Source organism: Poecilia reticulata, linkage group LG3, assembly GCF_000633615.1.
Source record: "Poecilia reticulata strain Guanapo linkage group LG3, Guppy_female_1.0+MT, whole genome shotgun sequence".
Taxonomy (NCBI): domain Eukaryota; kingdom Metazoa; phylum Chordata; class Actinopteri; order Cyprinodontiformes; family Poeciliidae; genus Poecilia; species Poecilia reticulata.
In genome coordinates, this window is record NC_024333.1 from 17,343,765 (window position 1) to 17,361,763 (window position 17,999).

At 36.8% G+C, this 17,999-nt stretch overlaps 1 protein-coding gene across 1 annotated transcript; it reads right to left on the reverse strand.

Moving 5' to 3' along the window:
• Positions 1-7,913: 7,913 nt before the first annotated feature.
• Positions 7,914-10,908, reverse strand: LOC103462440 (calcitonin gene-related peptide). Its single transcript, XM_074186854.1, is given in 6 exon segments — positions 7,914-8,360; positions 8,655-8,830; positions 9,895-10,020; positions 10,298-10,386; positions 10,814-10,872; positions 10,875-10,908. Coding segments are annotated over 6 exon segments (492 nt in total). The 3' UTR covers positions 7,914-8,352.
• Between the last annotated feature and the right edge of the window lie 7,091 nt (positions 10,909-17,999).

Sequence of the window (17,999 nt, forward strand, 5' to 3'; positions counted from 1 at the left end):
TATATAAAAAAGTGGCACACATTGAAAATAAACATCATTAAGACCATAAGAAACTATTTGAATCTTGAAAGACATTGCATGTGTTTTAGCTCTCTGATATTAAATTCTTCACTTCTCTCACACAATTGAAAGCCCTGGGATTTTCTTTTTCTCTTTGAATTTAACACCATCTTGAAATCTTGAAAGTATTTGGGCAAATCTAACTGGAGGGAATCTACATCAAATACAAAGGCTTCATTACCATTGACATGCAGGAAGCCAAATTAGGCTGTGAAATTATATTAAATTAAAACCCAGTAGATTTGGATGCAGTGTTCGCTCCAGAACATTATGAATATAAAATGAATGTGTTGTATTATTGAAAAGGCTCTTCAAGGCAGCAGAATGTGTTTGTGAAGCTGAGAAAACTTATCAGTGTTGGCCAGGATTTTTTTTATTTTTATTTTTTATCCCAAACAATTAGTCACAGAGTGACATTAGTTCAGCATCACCTTGCACAACATGGATAAAATTTTAACCAACCCTGCTTCCTCACATATTGGAAAGCAAAAATGAAAATGAAAAATTTGGATTACAATAAAGTACTATTTATGAGAAATGTTAAACATGACTTAGAAATTCTCTAAACCACTATTAGGCTTAAATATATTGTTTAATTACTTTCTTTTGCATAATAAGTACGTAAATAAGTATGTAATAAGCATGTAAATAAACATTTTAGGTTATTCTTTTAAGTTTTAATAATCCTATTATTTCTTGAGCATTTTTGGAAAGAAACAAAGTTATTTTGTGACAATCAATCTTTTTATTATTATTTGTTTTGTTTTGTTTTTTTATTGAGGCTACTTACCAGCACTGTTGTCATTTTGTTATTGTCCTTTGCAGAAAATCTTCCCTAACAAACAAATGAAATATTTCCTTATTTCAATCTCCTCAGTAGATTTCTTTAGTTTTCAGCTCTTGCACCTATCAACTGATAAGCATAAGTAATGTACTTGTACACCCAAAAACACGGAGCTCTCAATAGGTTTGAATATGTTAAAACTTGATTTGCAGGTTTTTTAATTTTTATTAAAGAATGTCAACCTAAAAGTGGGTTGAAGTACGTTAAAGGATAGTACTTATATAGAGTTCCTTTTACATGAATTATTGCAGCAGTGCGGCATGGAAAGGAGGCAATAAGCCTCTGGCTCTGAAAAACCAGGTTGCTTTAATAGCAGCCTTTGGTCCATCTGCAATATTGGGTCCAATAGATTCTCTATGTGGGGTTTCGGTCAGGTGAGTTTGGGGGTCATTCAGGCACAGTGATACTATGCTCATTACAGCAGGTATTGGATCTTTTGACAGTGTGGCCAAGTAAGATGTCCTTCTGGAATATGACATCAGCATCTCCAATGAAAGGTAATCATTTCAGTGGAAGCAGGGAGGGCACTGGAATTTTCTGGTAGATGCTTGCACTGACTTTGAACTTGATAAAAATATAAATAAAATAAAAAAAAGAGTAGATCAAACCAGCCACTGACACAGATCCCTAAATCACGAGTGTGGAAATTCTATGCTGAATCCTATAGCTATTTGGGATCGTTGCTTCCCAACTCTTCTTCCAGCCTGTGATCTTCATTTCCAAATGACATGCATAGTTTACTTTTAGCTTAAAAGTAGAGCTTCGACTGCTGTTTAATGTTGCAGCTTTTTTTGTCAAAAACCCAGGTAAATTGACTAAAGGTTAAGATTAGCTAAAAGCAATGAATGCCACAACTTTACTTCATTTATTAGATATGTCTGTGTGCAGCACTCTCAGCCTTTCAGTCAACACACTTGCACACAGCAAAGTGGGACTGCTCAGTGTACAGCCAGCTACTTTAGCAATGACCTTTGGGCCCTATTTATCACCAGACTAAGACATGTATGAAATCTTTAGCCATTTTTAAAAGTGGGAGTTGGGAACTGTGAAACCAGAAAGGATCCAGTAAATTTCTTGGACTGGTGAATATGAGTCTAACATGTGGTAGCAATCACCACTGCTGGCATTCGTTTTATTTTTATGAAATGATCACCAGATGCTATGTTAAACAAGACAACAACCATAACTTCCAACACCTTTGCTCAGCACAGCAAACTCATTTTAAGAAATTGTGAAGTTGGCTAACGCCTGGAATTTCCATTCACTTTTGAAGGCTGCTAACTGCACCTTAAAAAGATTTTTTTTTTGACAAACTAGAAAATAACCTTTTAAAAAAAGAATTTACTATTTTAAAAAAAATAATGGCAAATACAAAATCCCCTTGTTGAAGTTTCATGGATAGTTCAGTTTGTTCCTGCACACCCCAGAGGAGTTCAGATTCTTGCATCATTTTTTTTCTTATCCATCAACATCATTTTGCCAAAAGCACTGAGTCACTTGCTTTTGCACCCACATGAACTTTAAGGGCACCCAATTCTCTCGTTTTTCTCAGTTGCGTTGGTGCATTTCTCAGAACAGAATTGAAATCCTCAAAACTACTTGCTCAGTCTTCAAATCATTGTGCCACTTGTGCACATCAAGAAAGCATTTTCGTGTTTCTTTCAACAAGTTGCAAATGTGTTTGGACATCATGCAAGTGATTATATACAATTCGCTGCATTTTCCTATATTTTCAGTTGCTTGTGTAATGTTGATCAAAATGTTGTCATGATCAATACCTGTTAACTGCACTCACCTGTTTTCAGTTGATCCCTCTGGTATTTAAGTCTGTTTTCTGTTCACTTGTGGCCTGGTTGTCTGTTGTCCTCAGATGCTTAGTGTCCTTTTCTGCTGTCTGTTGTGATGTTTCCAAATTATGGTAAATTAATTCAAAATGTCTTATCTTACATTCTTCTTTCTTTCTTTCTTTTTTTAGCTCAAATCTGCCGAGCAAAGTTTTTTGCCCTTTCTTAACAAAATAAGATTCAAAAACTGATTTGCTCTTTTCTCGCTATTTCTAGACTGGCAGCCAGATGGTGACGAGACAAAAGTGACAGATGCTTGTCTCCAGACACTCCAGAAATCTGACATCCTCTTGAGGATGTCAAACAACTCCACTGAGATCGATGAACAGCTCTAGCGCCACCTTTCATCTCCTTCACTGGCTGTGTTTGTGGTATTTGCACATGGATACTCGCATCTAAAAATAACTCCATTCTGTTCCTTTTAATCAAATGAGACAAAGAATTGAATGTGGGCCTCTTCCAAGTCATATTTAACATTTTTAGGCCTGAAAGTGGCACAGTTATTTGATTGTGCTATGAAATGTCATTAAGTGTCTGGAAAATACATAACACTGCTCATTTAAGGTTTGTTATTACAGTCTCACAAAATCTTCAAGACTAAATTTTCTAAAGCTTTTGTTGTTATTTGATTAGTTACAAGACTTGCCATACCTCTCAAGTCTCTGTTTTGGCTGGAAAAACGGGAGACTTTTTCCTGCTAAAAAAGTCGGCACTTGCAGGGTGCTGCAGGTGCCGACAGGGGGAACAAACAAGATGTTGTGCCAAGAGATGGTCTCCAAAAACTGACTGTTGGATCAAACATATCAATTAAGCAGAGCTTGCAGCCTTGAAGGTTAAGGTCTGTTGCACATGTACCCAGGAGAAATAGAGACGACCCTCAGGAGGGCTGTTAGAACTGTCATCACCAGCTCCTGGGGATGAAGGAACATTCATGTTGTTGCAAATGAATAACTGTGAAAGACGAAAACCAAACACAAGGAAAGAGCAAATGTGAAATGTATTATCCCCAACATTTACAAAATAATATGTCTTTGTAATAATAAAGGTAGATGAAATAATTATTTGGGGACAACAGAATACTGGAAGCACAGTGTCTGTTTATTTAAAATGTACATGAGGTATTGCCAGATTTAAGGACTACAAAACATATTTTCAATCCATTATTTTACTGATGTTTGTGTTGTATCCACCCGAGGCCTCCATCAACACATAGTTCTTCAACAGGCATGCTGCTGCACAGTGTTTTAAGATTAGTTTTAACATCAGCTCAACTTAAATCATTCCATAGGACATAATTTAAAACATGAATGAATTAGAATTTTATTTTTATTTTTTTTACAATAATCTGTCACCTTTGTTTTAATATTTTCACTTTAAAGTTGTTGTTGTTTTTACTTTCATACAATAGTCTTTGTCAACCTGGCCAAAACTCTACACAGTGCTATACTGGACACGTTAGAATTGCAGTAACATAATAAAGTAAAATTTTTGTGTAAACTTCTGTGGAAGAAGGTTATAACATTTATGGTACTTTGCTCAGCCCAGGAACTTATTACTCACAGTCATCAAGATATTTTTACTAGATTTTTTTTCTTTCTTATTATTATTTAATTTCAGTCAGAATTGTTTCTTTCTGTTGTTCAAATTACCAGCGCTAAATTAATTTAAATAATCCAGAAATGTATATCTCAGTCTATTTGACTTGCAAATTATGTTGCATGTTTTTTTTCTTTGCCACTGAACATGTTAAAAATCGGCTTACCAGTCCAGTTACATAGAACTCTACAAGCTATTGCCCATGTACTCTACAATCTCACTTTTGAGATTACAGAGATTAAACCTTTGGAACTACATAGTGTAATAAAAATCCTGCCATTTCTTTTGAAATCTGGGTGTTTTGTGCCACAATATCATAAATAGAACCTGTCAGCCAACACAAGTGTAAAAGATCTAAAAGCAGCATTTATTTCTTAAATATAATAGCATTCAAGAACAGATGAGAAATACTAATTGCCTTCAACCAGTTTGGGTTACAAAGCTATTTCTAAAGCTTTGTGATTCAAGCAAACCACATTTACAGCTATAAATGGAGAAAAAATAGCAGGACGGTGAATGTTCCCATGCACAGCTGACCTATCAAAATGACTCCAAGAGTATCGTCAGCTTTCCCAAGCGGTCACAAAAGAACCTCCAAAGACATCTAAGACAGTACATCAGGGGTGTCCAAAGTGGGTCCTTGAGGGCCGGCATCCTGCATGTTTTAGTTCTCTCCCTAGTGGTAGTAACAATCTCCTCTGCAACTCAGTATTCTGCTTAGGCCTTCTGATGAGCCATCATTTGATGCAGGTGTGTAAAACCAGGGAGAAAACTAAAACATGCAGGATGCCGGCCCTCAAGGACCAACTTTGGACACCCCTGCAGTACGTGATTCGACAATGGGGCCAAAATGGCCTCCATAGGATGGTTCTAAAGCCAAAATTACTGCCGACCAAAAAGAACACAAAGTCCCGTCTCAGATTTGCCAAAGAAAACATCTGAGTATTTGGGGAAATGCACTGTGGATAGATGAGAAAGAATTGGTCTGTTTCTTTACTGCTGACATAAACCTAACATTTCAGAAAGAAAAAATGCAGAGCGTCAAACACAGTGGTGGTATTGTGATGGACTGGGACAGACTGGCAGTTTCAGGAATAAGACGACTTGATGGACCAATGAATTTTACTGTTTCAGCAAAACCTGAACATGTCTTGACATCTGTTGGGTTCTGTGTTTCTGTGTATTTATTTCTTGGTTTTTCTGTGTCCTGTTCCCCTGGGAGTCTCTGTGATGTCCTGTCCTCCCTGTTTATTGATCCCAGCTGTGTCTAGTTCCCTGATTACCCTCCCTGTGTATTTAAGTCCACCTGTTGTCTTTGTTCCTTGTCTGGTCCTCGTCATACGTTTGTCGCTGAACGTCGTCCTACCTGTACCTGGTGCTGCACTGGTTAGATTGCTATTGGATTTATCATTTAAATCATTTTCATTATGACAACCTGGGCCTGCCTGCGTCTCCCTCACGGCTCACAAACACAAATCATGACAACATCAGTGTTATGTTGTGAAAAAAAAAAGAATCCTCTTTTGTAAATTCAAATGTTTGATGGTAGTTTTTTGGGGGGGTTTTGTTTTTTTCGAGGGTGGCTCAACAAGTTGCTAGGTTTAGGGGACAGTACAGTTATCACATAGGTTGGTTTTGATCACTTTTCTCTTAATAAATTCTAATTGGGAAAAAAAAACACACTTTTCATATTTACTTTAGTTATCTTTGAATATGTTTAATGATCTGAAATGTGAAAATATAATGCTAAGCCACAACAACAACTGAATAAAACAGTAAGAGGTTAAATACTACTTCCAGGCTGTTAATGCACAACACTGAATTTTAATTCCTCTGAAGGCATCAGTGATTTGAGAGGTAGGAGTTTGTTCTGTGATCACTGGGTTGTTAGTTCAACTCAGTTATGTTTCCCTGTGCAAGACACTTCATCAGTCTTGCCTGGTGCCAGTGGTGTGATTGTATGGCAAAATGTTTCTGTCAGTGTGCAGCTGTGGTTACAATGCTTACCACCATGACACTGTAAAGCACTTTGGAGTCCTCTTGACAAGCTATTTTACCTTTAATTATAATTAACTATAACTTACTTCACTTTGCTTTTTCAAACTATGAGTGGCAAATATTCGTCTCACATCGTGTCTCTCAGATAACATAAGCTTTGCTAACAACTTTAAGACTGAATTAAATTGTTTGAACAATAATTTTCATAATGAATAAAGTTCAAAAAGCTTTTCTTCTTTACTTTCAATAAAATAGTTTTTTGTGCATATCTGCATCCATCACATTATAAATGGTTGTCACATCTGAAACTGCACTGTATGTCTGTGCAACAATATATACCATTTGGAGCATAAATCTTTTATTGGTTGGGTAATGTTGGTTGAGTTCACAACCCTAAAAAAGATTAAAATAAAAAAGGTTTAAGTATAGGTTAATTAAGGCCACTGAAAGAACTTAACCACATACTGTTGTCTTGCCAAGCCACATGATTCCAGCTGTGATTTATCATTATTGAGTATTTATTTAGTTTGTCAGTTTGAAAGGTTTGAAGGATAAAGGTCATCGTGTGTGATAAACCTCATTTTAACCTGATCGAAATATCCACTTTTGACATGTGTCCACAGATATAGTTTAAAAGAGGCTATTGTCTGCTAAAAACCAGAAATGTCTCTTGTCAGTATAAAGACCTTTGTCTTTGTCAATGAGTGATTAACTTGTGGTAAAAAAAAAAAAAAGACGTTTTCCTGGTTGTTCAGTTATTGGGGGTTGCGTGAAATTTGCTGATCTGGTTGAAGTTGAGTGAAGCGGAAGTTGATTGTTCAGGCCTCATGTTGAGGTCAAACTTTGATTTTTGCATTGTCTCTTTTCCACATTACTTTCCTATTATTAGTGCTAGTAGCAGTAGCCATGGCAGTAGTACGTACAGAGGACATACTACTGCACAATTTTGCATACACAGAATACATATGGATGTATGCAAGAGAGGCATCTTACAAAATTAACTGAGTTACACCGGTTCTGTCTGGAGGATTGGATCAGACAGAACAAACTATTTTGAGAAACCCAAAAGGTTTGACTCAAGTCATACAGTCCAAAGGCAATGATGCCAAATACAAATGAGATGTATGTAATCCTCTTTTGAAGACATTAATATACATCTGACATACCATTTCTCTCCTTATTGTGGCATTTAGCAAATAGAAAAATATATATATATTATTCTGATTTATCTAAATTAAGGGATATTTGGTCTGATTTAACTTTGGATATTTAGATAAAAGTGTGTATGTCTGTTTTTATTTCATATTTTGTGCACTTCTGGTTTAAACTTTATGCAATCATTGATTAATCATCATACAAATGATATTTTATACATAATTCTGCAAAGTTAGAAAAACCTTTTAGCCAAGGTGGTTCTTATTGTTCAAAGTGGAATTTAATATAAAAGTAATAACTTACTGTAACCATTAGAAAGCAAAATGTTCTCTGTTGCATTGTCTGTCTGTACCTTTTTAATATGAACTGACAAAAATGGTAAAATCAGATCTAAAATTAATTCATACAGTCACACAGTAGCTAAAATACTATTTATTTCTACTCCCCAGTTACAATTATTCCAACATTTATCTTTCACAGGTAATTTATCTCATCCACAGTAAAATGCAAGAGTTTTACAACGATGTTCAGAAACAGCCACAGAACATTTGTTAACATTTGTGTGTCAGTAACACAGATGCAAAGTGGAGCATTTCCATTTCGACACACTGTAATACAGCAGCAACGGGTCAGAAATGCAGATGAGCCAGAGGTCAAGGCAGAGAGAATGAGTCAGCTCTCGTCACTCTAAGCAGCTTTGTTTTCTAAACACTAACAACAGACCATTTAGTTAAATGAAAGACACATATCCATGTTTGTGAAGGATAGTTTCTGGAATGAACTGTTGCTTCTTCTTAAGGTGCTTCTACCGTGACTAGACGATGAAGGGGTTTTGTCTCTGAAGATAAGCCTGATCTATTGAGCTAAAGAGAGGGAGGGAAAGAAGAAGTTTTAGTTTTTTGCTGAAGGGTGCAACAGTTTGAGGAAAAAAAACATCCAAAAAGTTAGTTGTAAAACTGCAGAAAAGTCAGGATGTTGTAGATTTGTAATTTTTTTTTTTTTTTTTGAGGTTCATTTAGATGGATAAGACCAAATGTTTGTAAGCATATCTGATTAAAACATATTCATCCAAACTCAGCCATATCTTCAAGAAAAGAAATTTTCTATTCTTTTCACTACATGATTATCTCTTTTAGAAAAACATATTACTAACATACCATGTGTCTGGTCTTGCATCAGGCCATGCCGCTTCCTTCTGCCAAATGCTTGCGCACCAACATTTGTGGGAACAAAGTTGCTGTGTCCGAGTCCACCTGAACGGCTCAAAAAGTCAGCCAAGCGGTGCGTCACGCAGGTGGCCGTGTTGCATGCCCGTTTTTGTGCTGTGGAATTGCTTGTAAAAAAAAAAAAAAAAGGGGTAAAGACAAAAAGTTAGAATATTTCTGATGTAATTAAATGAATTTAAGCAATAACATTATTTTCCTGTTTCCTTTCATTCTTCGTACAGCTTGATGTTCAGCTACATTATTAGGGATAAAAGCAGCTTAACGATGAATGTTGAATTCACCAAGAACGAACACAATTGCAACAAAGAAAAAAATTACTAGGCACAATTATAGCTGTTAAATTTTTTTTTATTGTATTGAATATATTTGCAACAGTTTTGAATCAGTTTTTTATTATTTTAAATTAGTGACACAAACACATGGAGAGAGACAAACAAGGAAACTCGAATATAACAATCATTTGGTGCAAAACTCAGAACTTCAATTGTACGTGCTGATGTAGTTTTCATATAGCTCAGAAAGGCTCCTTCTCTTGCCGGGGGTCCCTGCTCCCACATCAGTGGGAGGATAGGTTTGCAGTTTGTGAATATCCTGGGACAGTCTGCCAAGCACACATGTGCTCAAGCCGGTGCAGCGCTTTGACACGGGTCTATTCCAGCTGTTGGAGATGGAGAGAAACATGCAAAGGCTTACAGGACAGCAACATGCAGATATTGACCTTCAGCTACATGCGTTCACAGAACAGCTCTATGTGATATTATACAGCCATGCTGACAAATCTAAAAGGTGGATGATGCTAACCAAAATGAAACAGCTGAGTTTTTATGACATTGTGCTATGGTTTGTCTGTCATGCATACTTTGGGATGTTTGACATCATGCAAACATTACTATTCTAAACTCATGCTGAACTGCAAACAACCTATGTTGTAAAACTGATGTGACAGCAACGAATGAGTGACTGACTGACTGGATGAATGAATGAATATGAATGAACGAAGGCCATCCATTCCATCTGATTTCTCCCATACGTTTCAGAAACCTCGCTGTATACCTCCAAAATTATCACCAAGCTCAAACTGTTGGACTTGCACACAGAACCGTGTTACGCTTCATTAGATCAACAGAAAGGATTGACTGTTTGAAGATGACCTGGAACGTTCAAGCCGTACCTCTCCCCGTCAGCTGGTTGCTTTGCTGGTTCATCTGAGGTTATCTGCACGAACTCCTTGATAGCTCTGAGTAACGTTTCAGCATCCTTGTTCAATAGTGTGACCCCATCCGACATGGACTCCTTGCTAGTTGAGAAAACAGTCATTCAGTTGTTGCATTGGTCTCTCAGCCTCTGACACAAACATTTTAGGTAAAAAGATCAAAACCTTGTTCAAATGAAGATCCTACACTTTTAGTGATACTCGTAATCTTAAAGACACAAGCAATTCCGTCTAGATGAAGACATTTTAACAATTCAGTGTTTTCAAAAGATATATATATATATATACATTTTAACTCTTTTGACCGAGTGACTTAACTGAAAATGTCTAACTGTTGCAGAAAGCATGCTCCAGTTCTCACCTGGATGGTGCCGCATTCGAGAACGTCTGGCAGAAAAAAAGGGCATAACCAAGAAGGAGCGTCCTGAGTTTAAGCATGCTCATGATTCCCTGTGAAGAGAAACAGTCAGCTTTGTTGGTGCATGCAAAGAAGACTTTAACTCCACTTTGTTCCAATATACAGACATTTAAAATATACATATATAAGCTTGGTTTATATTTTTTAGTTTCAAATGTGATTTAAGCTTCTTCATATTTTAACATTTTGTCCTAATCTGATTCTTTCCTCCATTCTGTCTGGATTTCTGAGGTTGCTCAGTCGACCAGCAGAGTTGTACAGCTTTAAATGGGGTTTTGTCTATTAAACAAATTAAGCAAATAACACAAATGCAGCAGAGTCACATTTCCCTCCTTTTGTACAGTGAAAGTTCCTCAAGTTCCTCAAAATACACCGCATCACACTTAAAATTGCATGCTGTAAAAACAGCAAATGATAAAAACAGTTATGAAAGGTGAACAATCTTGTCTTCTTACTGACCTTGTGATTATAGATCGTCTCAAGTCGTAACCGATTAGCTGACTTGTGAATCTGCTGTGCTTCTCACAGTGCACCGTTTTATATACGTCCCCCATGGATTTCTGTAATATCTGAGTAAACACTTGACTATACGTCATTGGACAATCCAATGCTTTGCCCCAAAGCTTCGAACCAATCAGGGATCCTGTGTAATTTATTGCAAGCAAATGAGAACTGGTATGCAAATACAATTTGCTGCGTGGTCTCAAATCACAAAGGTGAGTCAATGTTTTGAATAAGAGGGGATGGAAGATAATAACCTTTATGCCTGTGAAAATAACAACTCATGAATGCCATTGTACTGGTAAGCTGAAATTCAGTTTCAGAAGTTTCAGTGATGAAAGCCAAGGTCTCCTTTTAGTAGATAGCAATGCACAACCAGAACTAAAGAGGGAGAGGAGGAAGTTTGAAGGAAATGCTGTGTAAATCTGTTTGAGTCTGAGGTGAAATCCTGGATGATTTCACAATGCTGGTCAGATTTAATTAGTCTCCAGTCTCTTCCTCAACATACTTAGTTAATCTCTCGAAAGCAAATATCTGTGTCAATGAACATGTCAGAGCTTCAGAATGACAACTCCTTGTTTCATTGCGTTTGGATAAGACAGTAAAATTGATTAGTCATGTTGTCAATATAACAGTGAACTATGGAGGGATGTTTTGTTTTAAACTGTTTGGGTAGGGTTTTGATTTTGTAAATTGTAATTGTGCGAGGTCAGTGGCAAGAGTCTTGACCAGATTCAAATGAATGTTTTCACTGTCATTTATTGACATGTCATGTCATTGTAATCTAGAAAGGAAAAGACAGCTCTGCAAATACAAAAAAAAAACAACATAAAAATAGAAATTGAAACATTAAACAATCTTCTTAAGAAAAATAATACATGAAATGTTATAGGAATTACAGTGCAGTTTTCCTATAAATTCCATCTCCATGCTGAGGAAAAATTATCCATTGAGGTTAAAGGATGAAGAGTAGGATGAGAGAAAGTCTACCAGCATTGTGTTGGGAGATGTAAACCAAATCCAATCCTGATTATATTGGATTAATGGAAACTAGCAGATGTCCTCAGCCTCGTCTGCCTCTTCCTCTGTTTGCCTGCTAACTCCTTCGCCACAGCCTCACACCTCTTCCTCTTCTTTTCTCTGGCTGTTGACCCCGTCCAAATGTAACATTGTGTTGTCACTACATACGCTGTATAAATGCCAACTGATGATTCATGAGATGTCCTTTAGAAATATATACAAATATGCACATATTTGTAAATGTACAAGCATTTTTCATGTAGAGGTTTATTCTACAAACTTATGCTTAGATGATGTGGAGGCTGAGATAATTCAACAGAGACCCATAAAATACATTTTGACCGACATGGCATGCACATTTGAAACTGTAGGGAAAAGCAGAGAAGTGCACATAATCACTTACATGATGTACAGAAGCATTTGCAACTTGCTCAAAGGAATGATAAACTGCTTTTCTGGTGTGCACAAGTGACACAATGATTTGAAGATAGAACAAGTAGTTTTGAGCATGCCTATTCTATTCTCAGAAATGCACCAAAGCGACTAAAAATAAACTGTAAAAGAGAAAATGTTCAGGTAAAAGAAGCTATTATGTCTCTCTGAGCTGAACAGGAACTGGAGCTCATCTCTTCAAAGAGATCTAAAAAAAAAAATCTAAGACCATTGGTCAGATACTGCATGAAAATGCTTAATCTAATAACCGTTTGAAAATCAACTTGATGGTGGTAAAAAATATATTTATATTTTTTAAATAGATTAAAAAACAAAACAACAAAAAACAGATCGTAACAAATTGTATTTTTATTTTTATTGCCAAGTGTAGAGATATTCAATTTGAAATTGATTCCTTGCTAAATTGGTTGTGCATTATTCCTACATACTGGTAAAAAGAAAAGAAAAGCATTTCTGCTTTTTTGTGAGGAAGCCATTTGTTCTTTTAGTGTAAACAGTTTGTTGTTCTTTGTTTGTTAGTTTGTTTGTTTGTTTGTTTGTTTGTTTGTTTGTTTGTTTGTTTGTTTGTTTGTTTGTTTGTTTGTTTGTTTGTTTGTTTGTTTGTTTGTTTGTTNTGTTTGTTTGTTTGTTTGTTTGTTTGTTTGTTTGTTTGTTTGTTTGTTTGTTTGTTTGTTTGTTTGTTTGTTTGTTTGTTTGTTTGTTTGTTTGTCCAGCACTCTTTTTGTCATGTTATTTCCAAAAAGTGTCATGTCATTTTAGACATGACACTGGTCTATCCCTTCATCAGAGGACTCCTACACACCTAAAATAATTCTTAGGGCAGAGTTGACCTTCTGAATAAACAGCAGCCTTTGTCTCTCCCGTGAATGTTGAGGTACTTGGACTGGAGGGCCAAAATCCAAAGACAAGCTTTAAAATCCTTTGGAATAGCTATAGAAAATCACAACAAAAAATAACTATTATCTTTCTGAAGCTCATAATAACAAAAAACGGATTAGGAATGAATCCCACCACTTAGATTTTGTACTAAACACCTCTGGACTCTGGAACTGAACATGTGTGCATGAGTCAGTAAAATTTGCCACGTCAGAGAAAACTGATCAACTAAAATCGCAGCAATTAGTTGTTCAGTCAAATAACAATTGCTGGACTGAGTTAATTTGTTATGTCTTGTTTATTTGTGTGCTGCTAATAGTATCACAGGGAGGTCTCATCACTAAACTACCCCTTTCCTTACTTTGATGTCGATCCAGCTTCTTCAAGCAAATTACTTTGTTGCTGGTTCCAGGCCTTCCTCTAATTCCCCTTATGTAACAACAGTGGAGGATGTCTCATAAAGCATTCTGGCTCCGTGTTAGTTTTCACGTCACAAGAAAAACTCATTTCAGTAGATGGGCCTTTTAGTGGTATTGAGCAGACCTGCAGGCCGCATAAAAGAAGCACTAAAGTAGCACTAAAGTAGCCTCTGGCTCCTCCACACACTATTACAACCTGATTGTCAGAGGCATCAGAGCAAGACATGTCATTGGTAATAATTGTTAATTGTCTTGCTTCCATCTGAGCATGCTCACAACACAGAGTTGCAGGCAAAAGATTTAACAGAAATAAAAAAAAGTCAAGGTAAGGAGTACATACTAAAAAAGTAAATTACACAGCCACAAAATTTTGAGAACATTCTGAATAAGCAAAAGTTTAACAAAGAAAGATGTGTGTTTTTTTTAATTTTGTTTTAAAAGAAAATAAGCTGTTAGCATCTAGGATGCAGCAAAAAAAAAAAAAAGCTTGTTTTATAAAGTGATAAGGTTGGAAAATGACGGCATTACCTTTCATTTCCGTCCTGAACTTGAGAGGAAAAACCAAACACATTCTGAATGGTTTGGGCATGATGTTCTTGAGGGATGTAAATGCCTAATAATTTAGGACAGAACTAGGACACTGAGGGATTTGTACGTTACAAGCAGCGTTTGTAATGTAAAATCCAGAAAATGAGTAACATTGTCTCTGCTGGTAGTTCTATGTAGGATTTTGACTGGCATGTTCTAGATCAACTGGAAACCTACTTAATAAACCATGCAGATAATGTGATATTACACTAGTCAAGTCTGCAGATGATAAAAGAATAACGTTTTCTTTCCGTATTGTGAAGGGAGAAAATAAACAACTTTGACACACTGGGATCAATTTGATTCGGGAACCAAAAATACAAAGTAAAGAGTAGAATTAAGAGCTCAGACATTTTAACGTAACTGCAGAAAAGCAGAACTACACAGAAGCATCTATAAGACAAGAATGTAATGTACTTCATTAATTAGTCAGATGGATTTTGTACTTACTTAATGTTACTCCAACTCTCTCGTTCATCACTGAATAATCTAACCAATGAGAACCAACTGGTGCACAGAAAATTAATTCCAAAGGGGAAATAAAAGTATTGCAATTAGCTCTCACTTCTCACATATCCGGAAGTTCGGCATGAATTGGCTTGGAGAAATAATTACAACACAAGAGAGCAGATTTGACAGAGAGGGCAGCGTCACTCACTGCAAAACGTGTCAGAGACGGTCTCAGTTGAATTCGCTGGCAACTCATCCAAACAGAAACAACGTCAAGGTTTGCGTGGGCTTGAGAACAAATATATATACACTGCAGCAGGAAAAACAAAAGAGTCAAAGGTTCCTTCAGTTGTCTGATGGCTCTAAGAATCCAGAACTGTTGAATGAGGCCTACAATCTGATAAAAGGGCAGTAAGCTGAAAAACTTTTTTACATAAAGCATTTCCATTGTGAAGTTTTGCATTTCTGAGTAAAAGTAGTAGTCTGTGTAATAGAATAAGCTGTAGCTTAGTTGTAACCATTCATCTATCCATCCATCTATATCATGACTGTGGAAGGAAACCAGAGTACCTGGAGAGAACCCACACATGCATGAGGAGACCATGGAAATACCATACAGAAAGATACAGGCCACATCTTTATTATATTTGGTCAAAATGACCAAATCCTATTCACTCGATACAAAAGTGAATATGTGTAGAAGATAAATCTGTTGTAAAGGGGCTGTAAATCTGACCAGCTGATTAAACAGGAAATAAGTATTTAGTAAAGCTTTAAAGTGATTAAGGGACCTCTACCCACTCTGAACAATCCGGTCTGTGTTTCAAAAGTGTGTAAGGGACATAAGAGAGCACTTTGTAATGGACACTTATGTGTAAGTAATAGATAGTCATCAAGTGAAACATGCTACAGCTGCTTTCCATTACAAACCTAACATTTAAACACCTGCCTAGAAGTTACGTAGGGATTACCAGTCCTCTTGTTGCTGCTGCCACGACCATTAAGTTGTTAGAAAAAAGGCTCTGGCCTGCACGTCTGTTTGGAGAAAGGCTTTGTTAGGAGATTTGCCCCATGCTTTTAGTAATCCCAGTGTTCCTGGATAGGAAAGAATTTATTGGGGAGGCACTGCTGTCAAAAGATCCATATAATAAAACTACCACATATAGTCCAAATTGGAGTAAAACAGGAAAATAAATTCTTTCTAAATGGAGTCACTGCTCAGCCGTTGCCAGTTTCAGTGTGTGAAACTACGGGGTAGGAAGCAGATCTGTGGTGGGGTGTGCAGTGTTTATCACGCCTAAGACTGGAACCACCGAAAGACCGAATTTTCCTTTCACCAATCTCTTTGCTGTCCACTTTACCTCATTTAGAGTCAGTCCCTGTCCCAGCACTCAGCAAGCAAAATGTATTGTATCTATATCTTCTGACAGGTTACCAGTCCATCAAAGAAGAGGTTTTTTTGCCACCTAAAAACTGAAGAATGTTAAAGATGTATATAGTTTTGTTCAGGTTGTGTTACATGTTGGACAATTTGTCAGTCAGTCCAAAAGCTTTCTCCTTCCTGCTCCAAACGTAACAATGGTAATTATGGCCAAGCACGTCGATTTTATTTTCATCATAACATATTCTACATCTCCAACAATTAAAATCTTTTTTTTTATTGTGTGTGTCTGTACATTAATGTGCCTTTTATGGTGCTTTTGGAGCGATGACTTCTTCTTCTCTGAGTGGCCTTTCACTCCATATTGGTGCAGGACTTGTTTCAATGTGGTTGCCACTCACTCACCAGCTCAAACAAAGACCTTTTGCTTTTGTCAAAGGTTCTATACAAACATTTTTGCAACAAAGCCCTCTGAAATCTCATATTTCTGAGTCGCAATCTTTATTTAAACTTTGTCTCTGTAAATCTTAGCTTCGATACATTTCCTTCAAGTTTGTTACATTTACTTCATGTTCCCAGTTCCTCCCGGTCCTGTGTTTCTTTGTCATCTTTTGTCTGAAATCCTGATCAATTATGACGTGCAGGACATTTACAAAATGTGTTGCAGTAGACTGGAGAGAGTAGAACAAGCAACGAGACACAGAACATGAGGAAGGCAGGAAAGTAAGGAATGGTCAATTATGGGGATTTTATCAATTTGGGAAGGCAGAAGGTGTACATCTAGAAAAGCATTTCAGTTCAGTTCAGTTCAAAAATACTTTATGGATCCCAAAGGGAAACTGGATGTTGTGGTAACTTATTTACTTAAAGAGTTACTGTATTTATGTATTTATTGTATTTGATCATAGAAACAGTTGATATGGAGAACATATTTGCTTGATAATGTGCTGTTGAACACTCATATGCACAAGACGGCCGTATGCTCTTTTCAGTTGTTAGGAATCCACCAATTAACTGAGACAAGAAGAAGAAATACAATATTCTAGGTCAGTCTGATCCTTCTGTTGTTGCCACCAGACAATGTTGCTCTATCTTGGTCTGTTTAAGTTTCCTCTTCTTTTTTTTTTATTTAAGTAAATAAAATATGTTTACCAGAGTTATGGTCCTTCTCTGCACATAGGTCCTCCACTTCACCATTGCATTTCCCCGTCTGGAAATTGTATTAAGGATTAACCAAATTTCTGTATATTCACATTCCTTTCCTGTCACTCAAGCAAGCAGAATGATTGGACTGTTACTTTAAATACATCCATAGCTTTAGCTCCATATAAGTCAAAGCTTACAACGTGATGCTCTACAGACCTACATCTGATTATCCTTTGATTGCCTGTAACCAGGAGTCTGCAGCTCCAGTCCTCAAGAACCACTGTCCAGAAATTTCTGGATTCATCCCCGCCCCAACACACCTAAATGAAATGACTGGTTAATGACCAGACTTTTGGGGAAACTTGCTGACATGCCATGGAGGTGTAGCCCAATCATTTGATTCAGGTGTGGTGGAGCCAGCATATGCCTAAAGGTTGCACGACAGAGGCATTTGAGGACAGAAGTTGCAGATTCCTTCCTGCAAGCTTTTTAAGCTGGACTCAGACTTGCAGTCTGTTGACCTACATTACATTCTGTTGACCTTTGTTTCCTAGCATATAAGCTCATTGAGTACGTTCCTTTAAGTCTATGTAATGTTAGTAAATATTTTCTGGGTTTATGTGCAGATCACTCAAAGATTCTCGGGGAAACTCTCCTTCCCAGTTAGCCTGATAATAACCAGCCGCTTGTTCTTCACTAGTTGCTTTGCACAGAAGGTCTAGATGCTTGGCTATTGAGAAATTATTGCTTCCTGGAGGCGTGGACTCTGTTGAAATTTCAAATTTTACCTGGTCAATGACATTTGGCTGTG